Below are 21711 nucleotides of genomic sequence, written 5' to 3'. Positions count from 1 at the left end.
TCTCAAATCGACAAGCGGCAAAAGAATCACATTTTTCTAATAAATAGAACTGTCACATATAAAGTATTCAACTTCCCGACATGCAGAAGTGGACGCTGAAAAAGACATACTACAAAAGATCAAAGAAAGGTGCGTCCTTAATTTACTGGGCAATTTTGTTAAGCTTGCAATAGACATAATCACAGTACTTCTTCTTCTGATATTTTGGTGGATTCTTTTCATTAATGAGCTTTGGAAGAGGACCGATGGCCAACTCCGATGGCGGCTCCAAGAACACAGGCCACGACATTCTGGTTATCTCCTTGGTCACAGTTGTTCTGTGAAGCACACTCTTATACTTGCCATTGCTCAAAATCTGCAAAACAACGTTATTTAATTCTTTAATGCTTCTATCTTAATTGTATACGAAGCCCCTGGTCTTATAATGAAGTTAGAATGTAAATAACGTCAAACTGGCATGATATGATGATGAGAAGATTTTGAAACATGATGTATACAACAAACCCTAGCGAATTTTGAAGGGATAAAATGATTAAGAAATTAAGAAATTGTGTGAGAAAGAAAGAAAGAAAGACGAACCTCCAACTGGTCACCAATATGAATGACAAGGGCATCAGGGATATACTTGACATCAAACCAATGATCATCTCTAAAGACCTGCAGGCCCTGAACTTCGTTGGGAACTAGAATGGTAATGGAGGACATGTCGGTGTGGGCAACCACCCCGAGAGCCAGGTCTGGACGAGGACATGGTGGGTAATAATTAATCTTCAAAAGGTACTTCAATTCATCACCACCCACGTTCTCTTTGAGCTCATTTTTTTCCAGTCCTAACCCTAATGACAGCAAACTGAGTAACCTATGTCCCACTCGTTGTACCCACTTGCAGTACTCTTCGTTCACAGCCCTGAGATTATTCAAGAGGGAAATGATTGATAAAATAAAACTCCATAAATACATTCAATATGATTCAGGTCTTATCTGTTTTTGTTGGTTCTCTTAAAGCCAGTAACAAAATTGAAACTCAAAACAAACACAGAGGATTTTTGCGATGCTTAAAACTTACTTTCATCATTTTCTGGTTTTTCTCATTATATAAGCAAATACAAAATCATAACTGCACCACTAACATTACAGCCCACGTTTTCTAAAAATAAAACTGCTCAAAAATAAATGCTACCCTAATTTTAGTAACTGCTGAACCTAACTCCTAACTGCCTAACAATATGCATAACGTGCAAGCCATACATAGACAACTCCTGGAGACAACTAGATTAACTCATCAATCTCCTCCTTAAGCTTGTTGTCCTCCACTGACGATCCGCACACCAATTTTCTCTCTCATCTCCAAAAACTTCAATCTTGCAAGTGACTTTGTCAGAATATCAGCACGCTGATCTTCTGTGCAAACATGTTGAATTTCAATCATTCCTGATTCAACACAATCTCTAATGTAGTGGAATCGGGTATCGATGTGTTTGCTCCTCTCATGGTAAACTGAATTCTTGCTTAACACAATTGCGGACTGATTATCAATCTTCAGAAACACTTTCTTAACCTCGGTTTTTAACAACTCTGCCAACAATCGTCCCAGCCATACTCCTTGACATGCTGCTGCACAGGCAGCGATATACTCTGCTTCACAGGAAGATAACGCAACCACTTTTTGTTTTTGTGAACACCAACTAATAGGATTTGACCCAAGGAAAAATATTAAACCTGAGGTGCTTTTCCTATCATTAGTATCACCAGCTAGATCACTATCAGAGTAGCCGATCAGCTTCAAGCTTCCTTCCTTCTTTTCATAAACGCAACCGAGGTTTAAAGTTCCTTTCACGTGCCGCAGTATGTGCTTCACCGCGGCCATGTGCTCCGTTGTGGGCTTCTCCATGTATCTACTCACCATGCCGACAGAGAATGCCAAATCTGGGCGCGTGTGCAGTATGTATCTTAAGCTGCCAACAATACTTCGGTACAGAGTTGTGTCTACAGGTGGACTTGTGCTTTCCTTGCTCAGTTTCAGACGAGGTTCCATCGGGATTTGCGAAGGGTTGCAATCTTTCATGCCGCATTTATCTAAAACCTTCCTTGCATATGCCGACTGGTTGAGTGTAATCCTTTGAGAATTCTGACAGACTTCAATTCCCAGATAGTAACTTAGTAACCCAAGGTCACTCATGCTAAACAATTTTTCCATCTGTGATTTGAACTTGTCTATGTCTTGAATATACTCTCCAGTGATGATTAAATCATCCACGTAGACTCCAACAATTAAATTCTCTTTACCTTGATTTCTCATGTACACGACATGTTCTAAAGAACACTTCTCAAAACCGAGTGTCCTCAATGACTTTTCCAGTTTTGAGTTCCAGGCTCTAGGTGCTTGTCGCAAACCGTACAATGCCTTGTGCAGTTTCAATACCTTGTGCTCTTCTCCTTTTATTTCAAATCCCGGCGGTTGAATTACATACACTTCTTCTTCCAACTCACCGTTGAGGACGGCTGACTTTACATCCATATGATGCACCTCCCATCCTTCATGTGCCGCAATAGAGATCAGCAAACGTACCGTCTCTAGCCGAGCAACAGGGGCAAAAACTTCATCAAAGTCTATGCCTTGTCGCTGAACGTACCCCTTTGCCACTAGTCTCGCCTTGTGCTTCACGATTCTGCCTTGAGTGTCCTTCTTTAGTTTGTAAACCCACTTTAGACCTATAGGTTTGTGGCTGTCGGGTAATGGGACGAGCTTCCAAGTTTCATTCCTTCGAATGGAAGAAATTTCCTCCTCCATTGCTTTTCTCCACATCGGGTCTGCCTTAGCTTCTTCGAGAGTTGATGGCTCCTCCTCTCCTAGCAAACACAGTCCCGAATACTCCAGTTCTATTGGGAAGGTTTTATCATAAAGGCTTTTGATGTCACGCTTACCCCGTGGTCCTTCTGATGAACTCTCATCAGATGTTGTGGGCTGCACTCCTTCTGTTGAGGCCGCACCTTCAAAAGCATCAAAAGTTGCATCTGGAGTGTGTGGTGTCAATGAATCGGGGTCTGAAACAGATGTTCTGGATCTCATGTTCATCACTGGTGAAGCATACTGGTATCGGTTACCAGTTTGTTCCTGTGTCGGTTGTGGGAAATCCATACCAGAATCGCTGACCGCTACTTTATCTTCCTGATTTGTCGTATCAGATGCGCCTGCTATGGTAAAATAGTGTGCTGTAAGAGTGTTCCCTGTTGATCCTGTACCTGTTACTGGAGAGTTGCTCCACTCCCACTTCTTCTCCTCCTCGAACACTGCATCTCGTGTCACCACAACTCGTCTTGTCGCTGGGTCGAACATTCGATAGCCTTTCGTATTCATATCATAACCAATGAACACCATTTGCTTGCTACGATCAGCCAACTTCGGAATGTGCGGTGTAACTACTTTTACATGTGCAAGGCATCCGAAAATACGAAAATGATCGACACTTGGCTTGCAGTCATAGTATGCTTCATAGGGAGTTTTGCCGACGACGCTCTTTGTTGGTGCTCTATTTAAGAGATATACGGCAGTTGATACCGCTTCTCCCCAAAATCCACCTGGGACTCCCATGCTTTTCAACAAGCTCCTTGCCATGCCGACCACCGTCTGATTTCTTCGTTCAACAACTCCGTTCTGCTGAGGAGAATAAGGCGCCGTGAGATAACGCTTAATTCCCAACAGCTCACAGTAAGTCTCGAACTCATTTGAGGTGAATTCGCCGCCACGATCCGTGCGCAAAGCTTTCAGCTTACTGTTTTTCTCCATTTCGGCTGCAGCTTTGACCTTCTTAAATGCCTCAAATGCTTCGTCTTTGTCTCGGATAGCACCTGCCACATAAATCTTGTACAATCGTCAACCAACAACAAGAAATAGCGCTTCCCTCCGTGAGTAGCAGGGGTAATTGGGCCGCATAAATCTCCATGCCACAGGTCAAGAGGTGATTCTGCTCGGAAGTTTGCCACTGCCGGAAAAGGATTTGGTGTTGCTTTCCAATCAAACAACCATCACAGATGCGGTCCTCATGCTCGATTATGGGCAAGCCGTGCACCATCTGTTTCTGACTTAGAGACTTCAAGGCATGAAAATTCACATGCCCGTATCTTGCATGCCATCACCACGCTTCTTCTTTGCTCCTTACCAGAAAGCATTCGGGTAGAGCTGGTGCTATGTTAAACATATATAACCGGTTGCTTGACCTGTTCACTTTTGCTAGTAGCCTTTGTGATCTGTCCAAAATAGTCATAACACCTCCTTCAACCACAACCTTGCATCCGTTCTCATCTAACTGGCCAAGGCTTATTATGTTGCTCTTCAACATCGGGATGTAGTAGACATTAGTAAGTATTCGATGTTCACCTGTGACGCCTTCAAACAAAACCGAACCTCTTCCTTGGATTTTTACAGCCGAGCCATCCCCAAATTTGACTGACCCTTTAATGGTCGTGTCAATTTCAGCAAATTTTTCGATACAACCGGTCATGTGGTTACTTGCGCCGGTATCTAAATACCAAGCCTTCTCTCGGGTGCTTTTAATCTTTGGCACCACCTTGTCTTCGTGCAGTAACACATGCTCGTTCTGTATTGCGTGGCTGAGAACACAAGTTTCGGCCATCAGCAGTGCCGGTTCATCATCGGTTTGTGTTGTAACAAGATTGGCCCTCTCTCTTCGGTTTGGCTTGGGACAATCTTTTGCGAAGTGTCCATATTCATTACAATTGAAACACTTAACCTTGGATTTGTCGAAGTTGCGTGGCTTTCGGTCTTCGTTAGTGCGTTCACCATTTCCTCGACCTCCACCATATCCACGCCCACGACCACGTCCTCTCCCGTGACGTCCTCCTCTTTTGTTGTTGCTGAAACCTTCATCTCTCTTTGCCTTTGGGATTCTTGCCTCCCACTCGGCCTGGGTAACGAGTAACTGTTCTCCACTGCCCTTTGAGTGCAGTCGCCCTTTAAGTCCTTCCTCGAAGGTTCTGAGACGGCCAACCGCCTCTGAAACCGACATGTTCTCAATATCGCCAAACTGCTCGATCGTTCCGATAATTTGGAGAAATCTATCTGGAACTGCACTGAACAGTTTTTCAACAACTTCGCTGTCGTCGAGCTTCGTGCCCAGCGAACGGATCTCACCCACCAGAGTGGTAAGCTTCATGGAAAACTCGTTTATTGTTTCTGAATCCTCCATGTGTAACTTGTTCAGTTGCCGTTTCAGCACCTGTACGCGTGCCTTCTTGACGCGATCTTCACCAACTCGCATCTCCCTGAGTGCGTCCCAAGCCTCCTTGGCCGTCTGCTTCTCCGCGATTGCCATCATCACATCATCTGGCACAGCTTGAGAAATGGCCACCATGGCGCCTTGATCTTTGTCAGCGTCTGTGTCTCCACCTTCGATCACTGACCATACTCCTAGCGAACGCAAGATTATCTTCATCTTGACAGCCCATATGCCGTAGTTCGTTTCGCTTAACGTTGGATATTGGATCGGGATTGAGGCTCCTCTTGCCGTCGGTTTGACGACTGCAAGCGTCTTAGATGGATCTCCTTCGTCACCGGCCATTGCTTTGACAACTTGGCTCTGATACCAAATGTTGGTTCTCTTAAAGCCAGTAACAAAATTGAAACTCAAAACAAACACAGAGGATTTTTGCGATGCTTAAAACTTACTTTTCATCATTTTCTGGTTTTTCTCATTATATAAGCAAATACAAAATCATAACTGCACCACTAACATTACAGCCCACGTTTTCTAAAAATAAAACTGCTCAAAAATAAATGCTACCCTAATTTTAGTAACTGCTGAACCTAACTCCTAACTGCCTAACAATATGCATAACGTGCAAGCCATACATAGACAACTCCTGGAGACAACTAGATTAACTCATCAGTTTTTTAGTAGACTAGTCCATTGGCGGAGCCAGAAAAAATTGGTTTCATGGGGCCAAGCTGGCTTCGTCAGTCCAAACACTAAAAAGTAAAAACATCTCACTCTCTCTTTGTCCCTCCCTTCCCAACAAAATGATAAAAGAAATAATACAAAGTGTTCAGCTTTTGAGGTGCATGTCACATGAAGATGAGGATGAAGCAGTGTGTAAAAGAAAAGGTAAATGCCAAGAAAAGAGCTAGCATAATGCAGGTAAAATAATGACGGTATTTCAAACCTGTAAGAAGGTGGGTTTTTAGGCCAGTACTGATAGTTGATAGCAGAAGGGGGCCAGATGTTATGGAACAAGTGATCAACCCAAGCTTTCTTGCCCTCCACTTCTTTTTGCAGCTTGCTTCCATAGCCTTCAATGGACTTGGAATCAGGAGGCTTGGCGTAAAGTTCCTTTTCCTCTTGTGGGAGCTCAAAGAACTCCTTGCCAGCCTTCTGCAAATTGGTGATAACCTCACTAGGAATGCCATGATTCACAATCTGGAACATCCCCCACTCGCTGCTAGCCTCCGCAATCAATCTTGTGAGGTTGCCTTCATCTGGGTCGCTGAAATCAATGGTGGGGACTTGAGGGATACACCCAAGACAGGTTGTGAGAGCAGGTTGTTCTTTTTCAGATCTAATGAACTCGGGTGGGATGGTGTCCACCAAGATGGATGAAAATGCGATGGTTTGCACTCTCTCTACCGCCATTGTGCCTCGCCAAAATGGTTAGGTTTGTCTCTCACCTTACACCTCTCAATCTTTTTCTCATAGGGAGATGGCCTCAAATGCATAACAATCCAATTTTAAGCGTCTCGTGGGCCTTCTTATTACATGCATCTTAAATCGAAAAGAGGAAACACGTGTCGGTAGGATTTAGCTAAAATTTATCGGATTGATCACTTGGGATTGGCTGCATACTTGTACGGTTGTTCTCTGAGTGGCATAATTTTTTTAGATTGTTATATATATATATATATATATATATATATATATATATATATATATAATTTCCAGTTGCTTTAGCCTTTAACTAATTGACCCCCATTTAGAAATGGCATCGCTCTCTGCCCGAGAAAGAACTGTTGTCTCTTTGAGATATCGACCTCACATCACTAAATGCGACTGTCACCGTCTTATGGTCATTTAGAATTATCGCCACAAAAATGATCTTTTGCTCGAGACGTAAAAACCACTCACTTCAGGGTAACGGCCACACTTCAATAAATATCATATGAACTATTCCTTTCTTATCTGTATTCAGAATTATATATTATTACAAAAACAATATATATATATATATATATATATATATATATATATATATATATATATATATATATATATATATTGTTGGTGCAATGTGATTCTCAATGGGCTCTAGAAGGTCCGTCTCTTATATCTATAATTATGCAGTTTTCTACGTGTAGTATTTTTCATTGGTTTCCTGTTTAACCGAAAAATTATCTTTTCAAGTTCTTTTATATATAGTTGTAGAACACGAATATTGGTTATCGTCTTCATCATGGTTATATATATAACAAGATCGTTTTCAAGTTCCTTTATATACAAATGGTTCATGTATAGTTGTAGAACACAAATGTTGGTGATCTGTCTTCATGTCATTTTCAAGTTCTTTTATATACAGATAGTTCATGTAATTGTAGAACACAAATAACACGAATACCGGTTGTCATCTTCATCATGAAGATGGAAATAAATTTAGGAAAAAATAAAATAAAAATTAACTCAAGTTTAATATTGTTTTCTATTTTTATAAATTGTTTAATATAAACAAGGAAGAATTTTAAAAAATAATTCTTTATGTTTTTTATTTTTTTATTTTTACAAATCGGATAAGAAAATTTAATTCCTTCCAATATTTTTCTTCCTAACTTATCCATATTTGAATGAGACAGACCATGATAATTTTCATTCTTGTCAAAATTTAATTATCTAGTGTCACCTTTTATTAGCTTTGGTCAACAAGATTTATGGAAAGCTAAGATGACAAGCATGATTTTGAATCCCTTCATTTCATTGGAAGACTCATCACGTTTTAATCAGTGGAAATCCCACGCATGCATGTACACTGGAAAAGGATTAAATAAAACATTGAATCTCCTTATACAAGATTGATCACAATGCTTGGTTGGGTTAATTTACTGGGGAATCTTGTTAAGCTTACAATATACATAATCACAATACCTCTTCTTCTTATATTTTGGTGGATTGTCGTCGCTGATGAGCTTTGGAAGAGGACCTATAGCCAGCTCAGGCGGCGGCTCCAAGAACACCGGCCATGACATTCTGGTCATATCCTTTTTTACAGTTGTTCTGTGGAGCACACTCTTGTACTTGCCGTTGCTCAAAATCTGCACATAACATAGCGCTGTTATGTAATCTTTATATATACATATATGAGAGAGAGAGATAGAGACTGGCCTCCAGCTGATCGCCGATGTGGATGACAAGGGCATTAGGGATATACTTGACATCAAACCAATGGTCATCTCTAAAGAGTTGAAGCCCCTGAACATGATTCGGAACAAGGATGGTTATGGCTGACATATCAGTATGGGCAACCACGCCAAGAGCCAGATCCGGGCGAGGACATGGTGGGTAATAATTAATCTTCAAAAGGTACGTCAATTCATCTCCACCTACACTCTCCCTAAGCTCCTTCTCTCCCAGCCCTAACCCTACCGACAATCGACTAAGCAGTTTGTCTGCCACTCCTCGCAGGCACTTGGCATACGCCTCATTCGCATCCCTGCTATCAATCTTAACAAGTTAATCCAAGCAATATTGAAATTCTGGACAATTATCATGCGGATTTCTGCCTAAATCACTCATTTCCATAGCATTAGCATCATGTTTGCCTAAATTAAGAAACAATAACAGAAGCCTTGAAATTGAAAATAAAGAATTTCAAGACTGACTGTATATTTTAAGGGTATAAATGACACTGGAAATATAGAAATGGTACGGATTCCAAAACATGCAATGCGCCTGCTTTTGGGTGATATTATGTGCGATGCGCTAATCTCCAGACCTGTAAGAAGGAGGATTTTTGGGCCAGAACTGGTAGTTAATAGCGGAAGGAGGCCAGATCTTATGGAAGAGGTGATCAACCCAAGCTCTTTTTCCTTCCTCTTCTTTTTGTAGCCTTGTTCCGTAGCCTTCAATAGACTTGGAATCGGGAGGCTTGGCGTAAAGTTCCTTTTCCTCTTGCGGGAGGGCAAAGAAGTCCTCACCAACTTTCTGCAAATTGTTGATAACGTGAGTGGGAATGCCATGGTTCACGATCTGGAACATCCCCCAATCCCTGCTAGCCTCGGCAATGAGACTTGTGAGGCTGTCCTCATCTGGGTCGCTGAAATCAATGGTGGGGATTTGAGGGTCATACCCATGAAGGGTTGTGATGGCAGGTTGTTCCTTCTCGGATCTAATGAACTCTGGTGGGATGCGGCCCTCCGTCATGAAGGAAAAGGCAATGGCTTGCACCCTCTCCATGTCCATTATCGCCTACCACCAGGTTTCAACAAGCTGTAGCCTTTATTACCAATTCCCATGCATATTTGGAATTTCACTAAAAACCCACCCACCCATCGAAAGATTCAACTTATTTGATAAGAAAAATCAGCCCAGATTCAAGGAAAAGCAAACTGCATTTCCAAAATAGAAGGTTGACATGGCAGATTTAATTGATTTCAAAGAATAAAAAATTGTACAAAAACAATATGACGTGAGCCTCTTCGTGCAGTCTTTTTTTTTATTAATTCGTACCCATGCTTTCCAAATATTGTCATCCAAAATTTCAAATATCCTTTTAGTTTATTAATTTTTAATGTTTTTATTTTAAAATTTTCAAAAAAATAAATTTATTGAAAAAAATAACTAATAATATACGAAGTTCTAATATTATATTAATAACATTTCTTATCTATATAAATTAATGCAAAGTGTTTTGACTCATAACAAGAAAATTGTCAATACAATTTTTTAGTTAAACTTTAAAAATTAAATTTCAAATAAAATATATTATATAAAATTTTATCTTATTGAAAGTGATATTTAATTTTTTTTTTTTTATTCACTTTCAAACTTATCTAATTTTTTACTTGAAAGGTAATAGAACATGTTTACAAAAAAAAAAATTAGTTTTTCATTTTTTAAATAAATGAGTATAAATATATTAAAATAATTAAAGATAATCTTAATAAAAAATTTGATAAATATGCTTATAATTTTAAATATAGATTCATTTGGATAAAATTTCATAAAATAAAAAAAATAGTGGAAAGAAATACATTACTAAAACTACAAAAACAAAATATATAATTACAAAATTTTGATGATGAAATTTAAAAATAAAATTTGAAACAATTCTTGAGTGGAAAAAAATGGGAAAGTTTTTCAAAATCATTTGAAATCCTTAACAAAAAGTAGTATTGTACACCCTCGTATAATTAGTAAATTTGTGTTGTACAGTTAGTGTAATACTCTTGTACAATAACTCAAATTTTATACATCATCTCATGAATATCTTATAATAGGTCAGTTAACCATATTTGCATTGGTTTAGTTTTAAAAAAGAAGAAAAGTTGTTATATAATTTTGTTTTACAATCATCATAAGTGAGATACCTATTCATATGATCATATACAAATTAGATAAAGTGCATGAGATGAATGTATGCTTAACCAATATGTGTAAGGAATGTCTTTTATCCCGGTGAGGGGAAATAAACAAACAAGTTTTTCAGAATCACTTAAAATATTTCACAAATAATAGTCTTGTATACCCTTGTACAGTTAATATATTTTTCATGTACACTTAGTGTAAATACATTGTACAGTGACTCAAATTCCATATACCTCCTACTCAATGTGTAACCATAGGTAGGTTAACCATGTTTTCATTCGTTTGTTTAAAAAAATAGTGGAAAATGGAAAAACAAAATTTTCTCTCAAACATCATTAGTGAGATAAGTATTCGAATTATCATGTGCGAGTTAAATAAAGTTAGTGTGTAATAGAAATATGTGTACCTTAAGAGTGTGCAATCCTTATATGACAAGACCAAAAATAAAAATAACCAAAATTGATTAAAATCTTTCACAAATGATAACATTGTATATCCCTTGTATAGTTAAAACATTTGTCTTGTACAATTAAAACATTTGTCTTGTCCAATTGAACATTTACCTTATACAGTTAGTTTATTTATTTAAGCAAAGTTTATTTATTTATTTCCTTTTATTTTTTGAAATAAAGAAAAAAGAATAAAAAATTTATTTAATTATAAGAAATACAAATATAAGATTAGTTCGAAAATACCAAATTTATTTATTTATTTTATTTTATTTTTGGAATTAAAGAAATAAAAAATAAAAAATTTATTTAACCATAAAAAATATTGATATAAGATATGTTAAAAATAGAAATAACCCCAAATTTATTTACTTATTTCATTTTATTTATTTAAATTAGAAAGTAATTTATTTTAATAGATTAAAATATGCACAATTGATTTATTACTTTGTTAATTATGGGTATATTAAAATTTTTTATTAGACAAAAAAATAAAATTAAAAATAGTAATAAATATATATAATTTAGTTATTTAATTATTTTTTATGTAAAAGATAGTCCCATAAAAAACACATAAGTGATCAATTTATTTGTTTAATCGTAAACATACTATATTTTTTATTTTATTATTAAAATAACTAATGAAAAAAATAAAAATGGATAATCAATGAATGAAATTTAATTTTTTTATTATTATTTTCATATAAAAAATAGTACGGTTTTCAATTTTATTTTTAAAAATAGTTTTTATTTTTTAATTAAATATTTTTTCAAAAGAAAATATAAAAAAATATAAATCATATTACCATTTTTATAAAGTATTTTTTAAAATAGTTTTTGAACATAATTTTTTTATATATAATTTAAAATAGAAAATAATGTTGATTTTTAATTATTTATAAAAAAAATTAAAAATAATGAAAAATTCATATTATTAAAATAAAATTATTATGATTGCATGAATAATAGTGTAATAAACACAAAAAAAACTTATTGTGAAATATCATTAGGTATTTTAGTATATCACTATTTAATATATAAAAATTTAAAGGACATATCTTTTAATATCTTATAAGCTATCGGGTCCGCCGAAAACACAATTCTCCCTTAGGTTTGTTAACGTTACGTGACGTACTCCCAATTAATGTCGTCTCGTCCAGAGGAGCCATCTGTCCGGGTCTTGGTCGAAGGTGTCTCCTTTTTCCCCGGACACATCTCTGGCGGGGTATTTCACTGCTCCCACAATTATGACTGAAAATCTTGGTGAAATTTTCCTTCTTTCCATCGAGATTTTGGATTTTGGCATCATCCAGGGATATTTGCTTAACCGCCCCCAGTGCCCAACTATTATATTTTTTCCTAGAAAAACAGCAAATGAGATTTTGGATTTTAGCATAAGTGAATATGAAAAGTAGAGTTCTTATTTACTTAAAAAAAGAAATATATATAATTATTATTGACAATATTGATTAATATCATTAATTTTATTATATATATTTTTTAAAATAACAATGATTTAATATTTTTATTATTAAATTTGAGTGTTTTTAATTAATTTTCATATTGATATCACAATTCTTTAATATTTCCATGAAATTCACATTGATGCTTTTCACCTACACTATTACTTTCAGTATTGATTATGATAGGTGGTGAGACAGCTGGTACTAAAAACATGTAAGACTTTAAAAGGCACAAATTTATTTCACTTCTAAATAATTAATTTGCTGCTGTTCTCACTTCTCATTCATAAATATCCATTCAAATTTCCAACTACATAGCTACTTTAGTTAAGGATACCAATCAATTTCGTACCCCCACTATCTTGGTCCCCCAATTCTCTTTTATTAATTTGAATAGCAAAGATGGAAGCATAAGAAAGAAAAAGAAAGGGGTTCACTTTCTTTTTCATTATTTATTTATTTATTTATTTTTGTTTGTGAAGGGGTCATTAATGGAAGAGCCCTTTTATGAACTAAACACCATTCTTTAGAAAAACTAATTAATTATCGTGTTCTTAATAACACGAATTGAATGACGTGTTCTAGAAAATACAACCATATATAATTAAAGAAAAATTAAGTTTTTGATGAAATTTAAGAAGTACTAAAAACCATTTATAATATTTTATGGATAAAGACTTATAGTAAGTTATTTAAAAATATTTTAATAATGTTATTATCAATATTTATTTTAATTATTTAGTATAAAGATGAAATAATTTAAATATATATAAATTTTATTTAATTTGAATTATATTTATTTAAAAAAAATCTAATATTTATGGGGTTGAGTATAATGGATGAGTAATTTAATTTAATTTAATTTTTATATTTAAAAAGAAAAAAAAAAAAAAAGCTTTTGGAAAATTGGAGTACAAGTAGATAGAAGAAGAGTACAAATACAATGATGAAGATGACCACTGGAGAGTCATAGAATTCTTAAGGCCTAACTGTTTGGTAACCCCAACCAATCTTAAAATAATTATAAAATAAGATTTTTTTTTTCATTTAATATATATATATTATCATTGTATTTTAAAATTTAAGATCTATAATATTTTAATTAGTTTTCAAAAATTATTATATTTGTAATAATTATTCTTTTTCAGAAGGGGTAGCGTGGACACATACACTTCACTTAGTATAAATTAGGTAAGATTATGTATGATATAAAAAAGAAAAGAGAATGGAAAGAAATAAAAAATAATTTTAAAATTAATATTTTTTATATATTATTTAAAACTTGTTTTATTTATTTAAATTTTTTGATATAAAGTTAAATAATTTAAAATATGTTGATATTTTAATTAAATATGAGAAAATGATTTCCTTCCATCAATACATAGGACAAAATCAAATGTATTCACACCATGCAAAATGCGTGTTTGATATCTCTCCACGTCCACGCCAGGCCCATTTCTTGATCCTATATGATGAATTTATTGCTTCAACGACTTCATTTGGCCATTTCCTCTAAGTCAAGAATTTATGATATTATAATTATATCGAATTACTTTTTTTTTTAAATTAAATATAAATTTTGATTTAAAATATATATTATACTCTTTAATAATGATGCCGTGTAAAGATAATCAAATAGATAAAAGATTTTATTGAATTAAGTGCAAATCTGGTAATCGCATAGGGTCGGGAACTTGAAGACACATACAACCACCAAAACTAACTAAAAAGCAGATCACAAAGCTTCTTCTTAATTCTCACGCAGCAACAAATAAAGCAATTGTTCTAGTGTGTTGAACAATATCAGTGGCAAAGCAATACATTATCCATTCAACACTCACTGGCTTCACCTACTGTGGAATCTTGTTCAGCTTACAGTACACATAATCACTGTATTTCTTGGTCTTGTACCTAGCAGGATTCTCTTCGTTGACAAGCTGAGGAAGAGGCCCTACCACCTGATCAGACGGTGGCTCCAAGAACACCGGCCATGACATCCTCGTCTTCTCCTTGTTCACGGTCGTCCTGTGAAGCACCGCCTTGTATTTTCCGTTGCTCAAGATCTGGGTTCATGCATCATAGTATTAGTATAGAATATGATTACGGCTAATCATGGCTAGCTAGGAGTTATGACCCCCTACGAACCCAATAGCCCAGAAAGGGGATGCCCATTATTATGGCACCGCCCCTCACGCCTGAACCTTTATTAATAACGTGGGAAAAGTGTGCCTTCCTACACATAGAAAATAATAATAAAATTGATTGTAGATTTTTTTTCAACGTGAGTTTTAAATCACAGTTGCTTTTTGCAAATCTAATTCAAGCCGAGACGATAAATTGAAATCGAGTCTTTCAATTTGTACCTCCAACTGGTCACCGACATGAATGACAAGAGCGTTGGATATATACTTGACATCAAACCAACGATCGTCTCTAAAAACCTGCAGGCCCTGAACTTCATTTGGGATAAGAATGGTAATGGCGGACATATCAGTATGGGCAACCACCCCAAGAGCCAGGTCTGGACGAGGACATGGTGGGTAATAATTTATTTTCAGAAGATACAACAATTCATCCCCTCCGACGCTTTCCTTCAACGTACCCTCTCCCAGACCTAACCCCAGTGACAGACGACCGAACAGCTTGTCTGCCACCCCTTGCAGCCACTTTGCATACTCCTCGTTCGCAGCTCTGCAATTACAACAATGTTTATAAAGACATGTATGGATCTACTCACTCTAGTTGTTCATTTATGCATTTTTTTTTTTTAAGAAAAAATAAAATCTATATTTTAAAACTGTAAATCTAACATAAATAAACCAAATTAATTTATTGAAAGGTATTTTTATTAAAAAAAAAAAAAATCCTTTTCGATCGGGAAATATGAAGGTCATTTTTAAATTAGACAAGTGTACGATAACTAAAAATGCAATGTGTCCAACATATGAACCATTGAAATATCAGAAACGTGTACGGTCCAATGAAAATATGCTACCTTTATTATTTCTTTGACAATAATACCACTTTGAACACTTAACCATAAATAAATAGAAAGGAAAAAAAATCACAAGGACAAATAATAATAATGCCTTTTAAATTAAAAAAAAAAATACAAAGAGATTTTGTTCAGAAAATCTTCTCATCATTTTATAAAGTGAGTGTTTGATAAATTAATTTAATATTATTTAATAAATTATTATAATTTAAAATTATTTTCATTTTAAATATTAAATTAAAATAATTAAATTATTTTTAATTTTAAATCACTTTTTTCACGATAATTTATATTAGTGAAAGTATATTTTAAATTATAATTTTATATTCATGACTTATTTTTTTATGATAAACATTTATAATTATTTATATATTTATAATACTTTAAATATGATGTTTTATAAATAAATTTATTTTTTAAAATTAAAAAATGTAAATACTAGTTAAATCAATTAAAATAAATATATTAATTGACTGATTTAAAATCAATTTTAAATTAATTTTACTTTAAAAAAATTAAATAATAAATATTAAATCAAACATATTAAATATAATTTAACTTAAATTTAATTATTAAATTTTATCAAACACCATCTATCTCATATTTATATTTCAGTGTAATTTTTTATTTAACTTTACATTTTGAGATCCTTTTTGGGTCTCCTACGCATATCCAACGGGATTTTTAAAAGGTGATCTCCAAACGTTCTATATATATCATGCCTACTCCCACGTTATATTGAAGACGTTAAGACTTGTACATTAATATTACTTAACCCTGTGTGTGTGAGACGTGTGTTAATCAGCATTTTTATTTTTATTTTCAAAAAAAAGGAAAAAAAAATAGCTACATTGACGAATGTTTCAAACCTGTAAGTAGGTGGTTTTTTAGGCCAGAACTGATAGTCAATGGCAGAAGGAGGCCAGATGTTATGGAAGAGGTGATCGACCCAAGCTTTCTTGCCCTCCACTTCTTTTTGAAGCTTGCTTCCATAGCCTTGAATAGACTTGGAGTCAGGAGGCTTAGCATAAAGTTCCTTCTCCTCTTGTGGGAGCTCAAAGAACTCCTTGCCAACTTTCTGCAAGTTGCTGATAACGTCACTGGGAATGCCATGGTTCACAATCTGGAACATCCCCCACTCGCTGCTGGCCTCGACAATCAAACGCGTGAGCTTCTCCTCATCTGGGTCACTGAGATCAATGGTGGGGACTTGCGGGATATACCCATGAAAGGTTGTGATAGCAGGTTGCTCTTTCTCAGACCTTATGAACTCGGGAGGGATGGTGCCCGCGGACATGGACGAAAAGGCAATGGCTTGGACTGTCTCTAATTCCATACTGCTTCCCTCTCTCTCTTACTCTTTCTTCTGTGTTGTCTTGGGTTTGGGCTTCTCTGAAGTCTGATCCAACTTTTATAGAGCCTGTTCTTAATGAATCACAGGACGAGCAGTCATCATGGAAGGGCGAGAAAGAAAGCACGCGTACAAGGGGAAGCCAAGTAATTCAAAGGCGGTAACCAAAGGGTGACGTGTGACGAGGATGTTCGCATAATGGCTCTTACCAACCCTGCCCATGAGGGTAGTTTTCCTATTGGTGCGATCTTATTAATGCATCTCTTCATCACTCTTGAAATGGACGGTGCAGCCGGACCATCAACAGCCACGCCATACAGATTTCCCAATTCGACAATTCTTAATCTGCTGTAGAAATCGCATAATTGAGTTTAGGTTTGGTTTAAAGAGGTGGTTGTGACTATTAAAGTATACACATTTTGGGTAACTTTTGAAATAAATATTCAAAATGGAGATGGAGTGATGGAGAAAAGTGAGATCTGTTTGAACAACAGAAACTAACTAGCTACAAAGATGGGAAAATGACAACTTGCTGGCAACTCTCTTTTTTGATAATATTCTTCCTTAAATCTCTAACTTTGTCGTTTCTCATACTTCTAACTTTGCTATCATCCACTAGAGAAAATTGTGGGTACCATGATATTGAAATTGATGATGTGTGAAAGCAGATAATGCAAATAATAAAATTGGAATTAGAATGCTTCAAGGTGTAGTAGAGAGTCACTTTGGGCACCAACTTTGTAATGCACGAGTATAACAAATATGCCTCCAAGATACAATGAAGCTATGCTTGTAGGCCTCCATTGTACATTGATGAAAGCAGATCCCAAATATCCTCAAAATATAACTAGCCTGTCAAAAATCTTTATAATGTTTTTTTACAATAAAAGTACATAAAAATTTTGATTCATGAAGAAAATATAATGCTAAAAGTTGTGAAATGATGGAAAGAATCGAAGAATTTGATGGTTGAATGAATGAATTCAATGGTCACCCCTCGGCCCTCTTTTATAGATTTCAAAGCACATTTTAATCTAAGGTTGCATTTTTTGGACATCACACTCATTCAATTTGGGTCGCATCACGTTATTACATACCCATTTATGTAAGGTCCTATATATCTTTAGAAAGACATCTTTCTAACTCTTATATGTAAAGTCTTATATTTTGTTATCATGAGTGCTAGTAAGTAACCAAGTTACATAGGAAGGGTACCACTCCCTACACTCACATCCGGAGGCTTATCAAGAATGTCCCTCTGGTTATCACAATATTCACTATTAACCTTCACATTACTAGGGATGGCAACGGGGCGGGTTTTTTCGAGTACCCGCCCCTAATGGGACGGGGTTTAAATTTAATAAACGGGTATGAAATTTTTTTTTTTAAAACCCAGGCAGGTTCAGGGCGGGTTCAGGTATTGCCCCATCCCGCCCCGTTTACATATAAAATTAAATTTAATTTAAATTTTAAAATTAATTTAATTTTACTATTTTTAATATATAGATAATAATAAAAATTTTAATAAAATAAGTTATAAAAAATATAATAATTTTATTATTTATAAAATATATTTATTTTAATGTAATTAAAAATTTTAAAAGTAATTTTTTAAAAAAAAAAAAAAAAAAAAAAAAAGCTAAACTCTCATACCCACCCCGCCCCGCACCGTTTAATTTTTTAAACAAGACAGGGATGAGAATTATTTTTTTAATAAACGGGGCGGGATTCGGATGGGGGAGACCTGTCCCGAACCCATCCTGTTGTCATTCCTACATATTACAAGTATCGAGCTCTTTTACTTTTGAGACATGTCATTAATATTATAGCGCTTGTAATCACAACATATGTTATACTTTTACTCCTTGAACCTAAGGATGTGATATTTCAAGCATTAGGTTAAGGTTCCATTATTGGTGATATAATAGATGTTGGCTTTAGTCTCATTCCTCTTTATATTTTCCATACTAAATCCCTTGCAAGGCTTTTCATCTAGGGGTGTGCCAAATTTTGGCATGATTTTACAAAATCAATTGTAATTACTCCACTGGTGAGTAACTGTCTCACATAGCTATGTCTTAAGCCTGTGTCTTGATTTTACAAAGTCAATTGTAATGACCATACATTGTAAATTTAGCTATATGCCCTTCAACAAGCAACCTGTCACAACATATAGATATTAAAGGCATTGGCTAAGGCCAAACAATAATTTCCATTAATAAATTCCTTAACCACTTGGCTTCTCTTGCAACCATGGTGATCCTGCTGCTCCACCAAACCTAACTATTCATTTATGATCATCTTGATCAATCATCTAATATTTAGTAAAATGTATCATTGTAATTTTGGTTGTATTTTAACTTTCTAATAGAAAAAGCCATACCAGTTCTTGTACATGTTTTAGCATTCATAAGACACCCACAACATAACCATATTCTAATCGAGGTACTGCCTTTTCAATATTAGAATATAACCTCACGTTTGAGTCAAAAGGTGCATATACCAACTTACAATTATAGTGATTAATTTTTTTTTTTAATATCTTTTCAATATAGTGTGATTGGATAAGTGCTAGACTATTGTCATTTTTTATAATTCTAATACCTAGTTAAGACTCACTAATTTGAAAAAATATTAAAAAAAAAACCAATTTTTATAAATCATTTTTATGATTATTCATTTATAAATATTTTAAAATATATGTGATTGTTAAATTTTTTTCAAATTAGTGAGTCAAAACCCACTGTTCCTTTGAACTTTTCTATCATTTCATCAATCTTCATTTTGACAGGGGTGGTTTATTAACATCTTGACATACATGATACGATAATAAGACATTATATGGCGATAACTTTCAGCTATGAGTACCTATGACATACAGAGCGATATGCCATGAGCAAGACAAAATAACAATGGAGTTCGATAAAAAATCATGTCAAAACTCGATAGTAGCTTGAATATGTCGAGAAAATACAAAGCTTAACAAACATTTTTATTTCTTATATACGAATTTTATACTTCCACCCTCATCTCATATGTGTTTTCCGCTCCCTTTCAATAATGGTAGTGTTTGAAAAGTTGAAAACACAGAAAGTGCAAAATATCTCAAAGCACTAATTTATTTCCAATTTTAAATTAGAGTGGAATTTCATAGTTGCTTACTCAGCAACATTTATACAAAACATTGATATTTTCTAAAATGAGTGGTAAAATAAAGACTTAAAATTGATATTTTAAAATAGACGGTTGAGGAGAGAAGGAGAGATGAGAATGTCTCACAGAATGTTGGTGGCCGGGACTCGGGAGAAGGAGTGTCGTGTCTGCTTAATTGCCTTTCAATCGTAAACCGAATACTTGGTTGGGGGAGTAAATGCCGACGCGATATACAAGGAATAATTGGTTGTAGCTTTTACTATGTTTTACTCCAACATTTATTATTTATTAATAGGGAGAATGTGCTTTATGTACAGTAAGGTTATAAAATAGAGTAAAATACCCATGTGAGCTATTTAATGTTCACTGTTCTTGTGTCATCTATTATTTATTAAACTCTTTTATTTTTATTGCACCACCATTCACCTACCCAACACAATTTTATTTTAACGGTTTGGATTCTTTTATTATTTTTTAAAATTTTTTCATAAATAATTAAAAATCGATATTATTTTCTATTTTAAATTATAAAAAAAATAGTAATATGATTTTTATTTTTTATATTTTCTCTTTTTGAGAATCGTTTAATTAAAAAATGAATATTATTTTTGAACATAAAAATTAAAAACCTTATTTAATACTATTTTTTATATAAAAATAATAAAAAGAATTAAATTTTATTTATTCATTATCTATTTTTATTTTTATTAGTTATTTTAATAATAAAATAAAATATATATAGTATGTTTACAATTAAACAAATGAATCGATCAATTGTGTGTTTTTTTGTGTGACTATCTTTTACATGAAAAATAATTAAATAACTAAATTATATATATATATTTATTACTCTTTTTAATTTTATTTTCTCTATTAGTTTTTTTTGTATAATAGAAAATTTTAATATATCCGTAATTAACAAAGTAATAGATTAATGGGAGAATTACCCAAAAGGGTAGGCTGGACAGAACAATTACTATAAAGGGTGGTATCTTTTAATAATTTTTGGGGAGGACTTTAATAAGTTTAATATACCAAAACTGCCATTTAACTAAAACTTTTAAAATTCAAAGCATTTAAAACACTTCACTTGATTTGTCAATACATTTATGGTACATGGGTCCCACATTTATTGTAATTATTGATATTTATATTTTAAATCAAAATTTTGGGTTTAACCTATACAATTATATATAATTTGTTATTTAAATTTATTATTTAAAACAAAAATACTTTAAAAAAATATTTTCAAAATATCATTTATTGTTTTTTTTTCCTTTTTTTATTTTTATTCTAATTTTTAATTTTATGAAGAAAAAAAATAAGTTTTATAATTATATAGTAAAAATGATGATTTTTTCATATATATATTTTAAATTGATAAATTATGTTTTTATATTAAATTTAAGAAAGATAAAATGTTTAATTTTTCATTCAGATTCTCTAAAAAGAATAAGAAAATTATATAAAATGTTTAATCATTTTTTTATTTTTATAATAAAATAATTTTAAAAAATTTATATGATTTTTTTCCTTTGCATAGTGTTTTTTTTTTTAAATTTTCATATAATTTTTTTTTTCAATGCATCGAGTGGATGATGTTAATATATTTGATATGTTGAATATTAATAAAGTATAAAAGGTGATCCTCAATATTATTACTTTTATTATAAAATATAGACACAACAAAAATATGTTATAATTACAATATAAATAC

At 33.6% G+C, this 21711-nt stretch overlaps 3 protein-coding genes across 3 annotated transcripts; all 3 read right to left on the bottom strand.

Moving 5' to 3' along the window:
• Positions 1-7: 7 nt before the first annotated feature.
• Positions 8-6734, bottom strand: LOC117906419 (flavonol synthase/flavanone 3-hydroxylase-like). The gene is made up of 3 exons (XM_034819435.1): positions 6181-6734; positions 580-907; positions 8-355 (listed from the first exon to the last, which is right to left on the bottom strand). Exons 1-3 carry the CDS (start codon positions 6645-6647, stop codon positions 143-145), a joined length of 1008 nt encoding a protein of 335 aa, XP_034675326.1. The 5' UTR covers positions 6648-6734; the 3' UTR covers positions 8-142.
• Positions 6735-8039: 1305 nt separating this feature from the next.
• Positions 8040-9514, bottom strand: LOC117907623 (flavonol synthase/flavanone 3-hydroxylase-like). Its single transcript, XM_034821225.1, has 3 exons — positions 8992-9514; positions 8382-8709; positions 8040-8311 (listed from the first exon to the last, which is right to left on the bottom strand). Exons 1-3 carry the CDS (start codon positions 9456-9458, stop codon positions 8099-8101), a joined length of 1008 nt encoding a protein of 335 aa, XP_034677116.1. The 5' UTR covers positions 9459-9514; the 3' UTR covers positions 8040-8098.
• Positions 9515-14131: 4617 nt separating this feature from the next.
• LOC117906026 (flavonol synthase/flavanone 3-hydroxylase-like) lies at positions 14132-16893 on the bottom strand. Its single transcript, XM_034818955.1, has 3 exons — positions 16360-16893; positions 14859-15186; positions 14132-14558 (listed from the first exon to the last, which is right to left on the bottom strand). The coding sequence occupies exons 1-3, from the start codon at positions 16824-16826 to the stop codon at positions 14346-14348; spliced, it is 1008 nt and encodes a 335-aa protein (XP_034674846.1). The 5' UTR covers positions 16827-16893; the 3' UTR covers positions 14132-14345.
• Positions 16894-21711: the final 4818 nt, after the last annotated feature.

Source organism: Vitis riparia, chromosome 18 (assembly GCF_004353265.1).
Source record: "Vitis riparia cultivar Riparia Gloire de Montpellier isolate 1030 chromosome 18, EGFV_Vit.rip_1.0, whole genome shotgun sequence".
NCBI lineage: Eukaryota > Viridiplantae > Streptophyta > Magnoliopsida > Vitales > Vitaceae > Vitis > Vitis riparia.
The sequence above is the reverse complement of the archived record's forward strand: the minus strand, read 5'-3'. Positions and strand labels throughout refer to the sequence as shown.

Bases quoted from the DNA above. Each gene is read 5' to 3' on its own strand.
- LOC117906419 (XM_034819435.1), bottom strand. From the start codon at position 6,647: ATGGCGGTAGAGAGAGTGCAAACCATCGCATTTTCATCCATCTTGGTG. The intron at 908-6,180 runs GTTTGAAATACC...GAATAATCTCAG, and splicing joins AAAAACCCACCTTCTTACAG to GGCTGTGAACGAAGAGTACT. The intron at 356-579 runs GTTCGTCTTTCT...GTTGTTTTGCAG, and splicing joins ATATTGGTGACCAGTTGGAG to ATTTTGAGCAATGGCAAGTA.
- LOC117906026 (XM_034818955.1), bottom strand. From the start codon at position 16,826: ATGGAATTAGAGACAGTCCAAGCCATTGCCTTTTCGTCCATGTCCGCG. The intron at 15,187-16,359 runs GTTTGAAACATT...TTGTAATTGCAG, and splicing joins AAAAAACCACCTACTTACAG to AGCTGCGAACGAGGAGTATG. The intron at 14,559-14,858 runs GTACAAATTGAA...GCATGAACCCAG, and splicing joins ATGTCGGTGACCAGTTGGAG to ATCTTGAGCAACGGAAAATA.
- LOC117907623 (XM_034821225.1), bottom strand. From the start codon at position 9,458: ATGGACATGGAGAGGGTGCAAGCCATTGCCTTTTCCTTCATGACGGAG. The intron at 8,710-8,991 runs GTCTGGAGATTA...GATTGATAGCAG, and splicing joins AAAAATCCTCCTTCTTACAG to GGATGCGAATGAGGCGTATG. The intron at 8,312-8,381 runs GCCAGTCTCTAT...TGTTATGTGCAG, and splicing joins ACATCGGCGATCAGCTGGAG to ATTTTGAGCAACGGCAAGTA.